At 42.7% G+C, this 6511-nt stretch overlaps 1 protein-coding gene across 2 annotated transcripts; it reads right to left on the reverse strand.

Annotated features, from left to right (window-relative positions):
- Positions 1-234: 234 nt before the first annotated feature.
- Positions 235-6162, reverse strand: LOC311133492 (serine/threonine-protein phosphatase 4 regulatory subunit 2-B-like). Of its 2 annotated transcripts, XM_084166980.1 has the most exons (9): positions 5808-6162; positions 4800-4881; positions 4442-4612; positions 4098-4191; positions 3928-3965; positions 2970-3044; positions 2709-2837; positions 2348-2616; positions 235-2106 (listed from the first exon to the last, which is right to left on the reverse strand). In XM_084166980.1, the coding sequence occupies exons 1-9, from the start codon at positions 5842-5844 to the stop codon at positions 1757-1759; spliced, it is 1245 nt and encodes a 414-aa protein (XP_084023106.1). In that variant the 5' UTR covers positions 5845-6162; the 3' UTR covers positions 235-1756. The 2 variants fall into 2 exon arrangements, with proteins under 2 accessions (XP_084023106.1, XP_084023107.1); XM_084166981.1 differs by lacking the exons at positions 3928-3965; positions 4098-4191; positions 4442-4612; positions 4800-4881; positions 5808-6162 and adding an exon at positions 3469-3863.
- Positions 6163-6511: the final 349 nt, after the last annotated feature.

Genomic DNA, 6511 nt, shown 5'->3' on the forward strand with positions numbered 1-6511 from the left:
GGGAATGTGTGGCAGAGTAATCAGAGTAAGCCTTGAACTGAGCATTTGACCACATAATGGCTAACTGGCTTAAAAAGCTCACGTTGTTTTCAACAACACATTTATTAGAATAAGTCTGCAGAGGTGTTAAGATGTCATTACATAAGAGGTGATCTGATAATCAGGAAGGTGAACATGCAAAAGCCTTTTAGAGCAGCTCAGTGGAATAGATGGAATGCCTCAGGTAAGAAAGCATGACCACAAAAAATGTTACATTTATTGCTTTATCTGAATACCGCATTGAAAGCCCAATCATTCAGAGTATACACAAACTATACAATTATATATGGTTTCACAAAGGCAGTGAACATATACTGTATTACAATCTACAAAAATCTACTTTACAGAAATTTAAAATTCTACATATCAAAAAGTACAGCTGCAGAAACAGGTGTAAAGCTGGTAACCAGTAGATGCTCTGGATATCTGTCAGTGAAACAACTTGGTGACATCACAATACAAAGCGGAAGTCATCTTTGTACTTACAGCTGGTTTTGGAAACTAAATAACTGCCTGCCAAAAAACATATTTTCCAAAATAAGTAATTGAGTTGAAATGTTGATAAATTATGGTTCAATGCACCCCAAATGATATGTTACATTTTAAGGTAAAGGTAGCATGTTATATTACTCTGAGTTGGGTCGGTAGTGTATCATAGCAAAGAAAATAGATGCATTTAAAAAGGAGAAAAAGGACACATATCGAAAATCTATTTCAATACTCCCATCTTACAAGGAAAATTGATGTTTTTTTAGTTTTTTTATATAATAAACAAACATGGAAAGATACCTTTTCTCAACAACCAAGATGGCGGCACGAGTAAAAACAGTGGTATGGGAAAGGGAAATACCTAGTCAGTTGTACAACATTTTACATTTACATTTTAGTCATTTAGCAGACGCTCTTATCCAGAGCGACTTACAGGAGCAATTAGGGTTAAGTGCCTTGCTCAAGGGCACATCAACAGATTTTTCACCTAGTCGGCTCGGGGATTAGAACCAGCGACCTTTCGGTTACTGGCACAACACTCTTAACCACTAAGCTACCTGCCGCCCCTGCCGCTACCTGCATTCAACTGAAATGTCTTCCGCATTTAACCCCACCCCTCAGAGAGGTGCGGGGGGGCTGCCTTAATCGACATCCATGTCATCGGCACCCAATGCTAAGGCTTGTGCTGCAGTCAGAAACAGAAATGATTCTAGCTAGTTCATTGCTGGAGTGAGTAACTGACGGCATAAATAATGAGGAAGTTAATTAGCGGGGATAGCTTTGTCTCGACTCTGGTGTGGCTGGGGTGATAATCCACAGAGAGAAACTGGCTACAGGAACAAAACTGCCTGCTTTACCTTTCCTGCCAAAAGCTTAAACTGATGAGGGAAAACAATTGCCAGATGAACACCCCGTCCTATCAGCACATCTACAACAAACATCATCTGCAACTCCAAAGACTGATCAAGGCTGAAACAAAAACCTCTAGAGACCACAAGCCTTAAAATGAAACTCAGAAATAGTGTAGAAAAAAGGAAATCCAGTTTAAAAATATTTGATTCAAAATAAAATGTTTATGCCCACATCAGGTGGTCATTTTGAGGAGTGCCCAAAATTTTGACAAGGCGTAAAGTATCTAGGGGACCAGGATGGTGCATCCCCTTCACCGGTGACACTCAAGCTGGACTTGAGGACAGATGTTCTAAATAGTCAGATGGATGCTGAGGTCCTAGTCCTGCTCCATGGGCTCCTCACTGGTCCCCGTGTCCAGGCTGCCGCTCTCCATGGCGCCCTCTGCAGGTGGCTCAGGAGTACTGCTGGAGGGAGCAGGGGCTCTCTCTTTCCTGGCTCCGATCTCCTCACTGCTACTGCTGCTGACGCTACTGCTGCTGCTGCTGACTGGGTCACTGCCCTCATCGCTGTCCCGGGCCTCAGGGCTCTCCAGGACGCCAGCAGGGGCCTGCTGTTCTGACTGGTCCATGTCATTACATTCCTCTTGGGAGCCACAAGGAACCTCCCTCTCTGCCTGCTCGTTCTCCCCGGGGTCTGCTGATGGCTCCAACTGTGTGCTCGATGGCTCTGTGGGACAGGCAAGGACACAAAAATAGAGTTAGGAATGTTAACTGCATAAGGGGTTGCTGTAGATCTGGCACGCAAAGAAGCTGAACCTGCTTTGAACACCTCAGAGTTCTGCCAAATCAGGCAACTCCTGGTTCTGCTCATACACTTACTAATATCCACAAAGGATTTTACCAGCAATGGATGTCGGCATGATGCGATAAAAAAGAAGAGGAAAAAAAGAGTGAAAAAACCATCCTACCTTGGTCTTCACAAGTCCCAGCAGTACTGGGAGCCTCACTTTTCTTCTTGTCGTCATCCTCCTCCTCCTCCTGGACCATGGACTCTGCCTCTTTCGACAAACTGTCAGTGTGGCCGGGTCTGAGGGTGTCCCCCTCCTCCTCTTCATCCTCCTCGTTGAACTTGAGCCTCTTCACCTCGTGTTGCTCCGCCTCCATATCCTCCTCTTCATCGTCGTCATGGTGCTTGTTCTTCACAGAGCTCCCCAGGGTACTTGATGCCGACACCTCACTGAGAAAGAGAAGATTCATCACACATTCAATTCATCAAAAGAAACGTAGGAAGTGAGTATCACACCGTCTGTTGGGTAGCAACTGAAGTACCTGGAGGGTTTGTCGTGTCCCTGCTCTGTGGTAGGGTCTTTGTTTTCTGTACTGTCCGGTAGGCCGTTTGTCGCTAGAGAGAGCTTTGGTCTGTTCAGCGGCCTGGGGGTCCCTGGGCCATTCACTTTCCTGCAAGAAAATAGAGGAAGAGTGAAAGAGCGTAAGAAATGTGAGTGGTTTACTTTTCACATTTACTTTTAGGCAATTATCACTGACATGAAACTAGGGTGAGAAAATAGGATCCTGTCATTTGAGCTTTACCTCTCTGTAAAAGCAGATGAGTTCCCAGGCAACATAACACCATTCATTCTATTCACACCACTGCATCCGTTTTTCCTTCATGACAGAGAGAAACATAGAGTAATTCCGAACATATTTTACTTCATATAAACTATACAGTAACAAAAATATAAATGAGCTGAAATAAAAGATCCCAGAAATGTTCCATACGCACAAAAAGCTTATTTCTCTCAAATTTTGTGCACAAATTTGTTTACATCCCTGTTAGTAAGCATTTCTCCTTTGCCAAGATAATCCATCCACCTGACAGGTGTGGCATATCAAGAAGCAGATTAAACAGCATGATCATTACACAGGTGCACCTTGTGCTCGGGACAATAAAAGGCCACTAAAATGTGTAGTTTCATCGCACAACACAATGTCACAGATTTCTCAAGTTGAGGGAGCGTGCAATTGGCATGCTGACTGCAGGAATGTCCACCAGAGCTGTTGCCAGATAATGTAATGTTCATTTCTCTACCATAAGCTGCATCCAATGTCGTTTTCGAGAATTTGGCAGTACTTCCAACCGGCCTCACAACCGCAGACCATGTGTAACCACACCTGCCCAGGACCTCCACAAACGGCTTCTTCACCTGCGGGATCGTCTGAGACCAGCCACCCGGACAGCTGATGAAACTGAGGAGTATTTCTGTCTGTAATAAAGCCCTTTGTGGGGGAAAACTCATTCTGATTGGCTGGGCCAGCTCCCCGGTGGGTGGGCCTATGCCCTCCCAGGCCCACCCATGGCTGCGCCCCTGCCCGGTCGTGAAAATCCATAGATTAGGGCCTAATGAACTTATTTAAATTGACTGATTTCCTTATATGAACTGTAACTCTGTAAAATCATTGAAATTGTTGCATGTTGCATTTATATTTTTGTTCAGTATAAATACAACGAACCACCTCTTTGTAAAATAAGAACAAAAACAACACTTACTCTGAAGTAGGATGCACACAGCTGACCACCATCACATTCTGGAAGAAGAAAAACCCTTCATTAAAAACCTAGAATAGAAATACTATTTAATTGATACTATATAACATATACAGACTATACAAATCTAACACTGCACAACTGCTCCTAAACAGACATGGCACTCCACTCACCTTCTCAACACCTCTGAGGAATTTCTCTGTCCCTGTGTAATTCCTCTTGGGTTCTGTAAGCAGCTCACACAAACGCTGGATCGTAAATGGAATTCTGAGGGAAAGACAGCAAGTAAGGAGTTTATTAAAATAAACCTGACGTAAGGCTAGCTCAAGGTAAAAAGTGATATTCGATAGGTATAAAATAAACAATAATGAGATGTGTGTTTACAATTTGGTTGCCATTAAGCACTACAGTACATGTGACGTCTATAAATGCCTCTCCAGTAGATGGCGCCATTGTACAACCACCACAAAGTCAGCAATGGTTAACTCTTTAGATGGCATGACATGATTGTACCTACCCATTGTATCCATTCACAATCTTCAGTATCCTCTCCTTCATGTCCTCAAATGGAATGGACTCCACATTGGGATTGGCTACCCCCCTTTGATCGGGTGCTGAGGCTTTGAAGTCGTCCATCACCTTCTCCAGTTTGAAGAGGAAATAGCTTTTAAACTGGGACCACTGAACACTGGAGAAAGACAGAGTACAGATCTCTTAACAAAAGTAATATAGCACATGCAGATGAGAAGACCAGGCATGATCTATGACTAGGCCTATTCCATAATTTGAACCAGTGGTGTTCAAGTTAGCATGCTTCATCCTCTCATATGCATGATATCTGTAGCTACAAGCTTGTCAATAGGAACATTCCTTACATGGTTTCTCCAGTCTTCGCAACATGACACAGAAACTGGTCCAGCAGGGGAGCCACTTCTTTCTTCCCTTTATTGTCAAAGTCTAAAGAGAACAGTGATATCAAGTCAGTTAGCACAACAGAGCAGTGAACTTAGTGATAGATTGGCTTGCTTATGAAACCATTGACGTTAACTAACTAACGTTAATGAAGACGTGTGACTACAACATTGGCAGTGTGTTTAGCCATTTAGCTAGCTAAGCTAGCTCACCAGCTCCAGACAGGAAAATGCCAAATGGGGATGATCGGGTTAGCTAGCTTGCTAACTAACAGTGACACCAACTGCGAATTTTAATTATGTTCTCATAAACTGTTGTCCTTTATAACGAACTACCCAGCGAGCTAGCTAATTGTGGCCATTGGCCAGGTTAAGTGAACTCAAACTTGCAAGCTAGCATGTTAGCTAACTCGCTGGCCAACTTGCCAGTTGGCTACATAACATCAACAGTTAACGTTAGCTAGGCTTACTTTGATTATATTGTCTTACTAGCTAGTTAGCTAACTAACGTCGTAGTCAATAGAAAAGCTCACAATCCAACTAACTGGAAATGGTAGCTAACTACCAATGGTGTATACATAATTGCTAACTACCGGTAGCTAACTTAATCAGTTCATTAGTTTGCTAACGTCAGCTAGCTAAGCTAATGTTAGCTGTGCGGTGATGGAGTTGTCAAAACCATCATTCTAACTAGCTAAATTGCTGAATCCAGAAATCAATATATAAACCTCTGGAGGTTTGAGAATTGATAGCTAGCTGCCTTTAAGCTAAAGAGGGAATAACGTTAGTTAGCAACATTGCTTATTCTTCCGAATGTTAGCATTAGCTGACTAGCTAACATTCGCTTATAGCTAGCTAACGTTAGCTACATTCAACACCTTCTGGCAATATAACCACTGTAGCGTAGAATAAAGTAAAACAAAAAGTCTGACTTTCTTTAAGTATTATGCTATTCTTAAGAACCCCAAAAACCTTTGAGCGCCTCTTGGAGTGAGTCAATTTCCATCATGTTGTTGTCCTCTGTCAGTCTGGGAGCAAGAGGCAGACTAGCGGTGGCTGCGTTCAACACACAAAAAAAGTGGATCCGTGCTATTTGGGATCCTTGGGACGTCACTACCCCATTGAAGTTGAAATGTAAAATGGTTAAGATACGTTTTAAGGTTAGGTAAGAGTTAGGGACAGATAGAACAATGAGATTTAGGTTTAGTTATACAAGTCTTTGGTTAGGGTTTAGGGCAAGGACGTCCAAAGGATCCCAGATCCACAACATGTGAGGGGAAGAAGAAGCGTTTTAATATGGCGCTCGTGAGGTCACTGCGGATCAGATTCAGAACGCAGAAAGTACAGGGAGTATGCTGCAGTTCAACAAGTTGCACAATAGATTAAGTAAAGGATCAACGGAACGCAGACGTTGATCAGATGGGCGCACATTCAACAAATCTCATCTAACAAAGTGGATTTTCTTCAAATCCGTTATGATGTATGTATTGTAACAGACCCCACAATGTGGTTACTAAAGTCCAATTTGGATATACTGTTTTTGGCTGTATAACATATACAAGTGGTCCATTTTCAGGTTTAGAAGAACTGGTTAGCGTAGCTAGCATACAGAAATCGGTGGTGGTAGTCAATGCCGTTTTTAACTGTAATGCAGTTGATTGTTAACGATGACATGA

Source organism: Coregonus lavaretus (assembly GCF_964263955.1).
Source record: "Coregonus lavaretus genome assembly, chromosome: 8".
In the NCBI taxonomy this organism is placed as follows: domain Eukaryota; kingdom Metazoa; phylum Chordata; class Actinopteri; order Salmoniformes; family Salmonidae; genus Coregonus; species Coregonus lavaretus.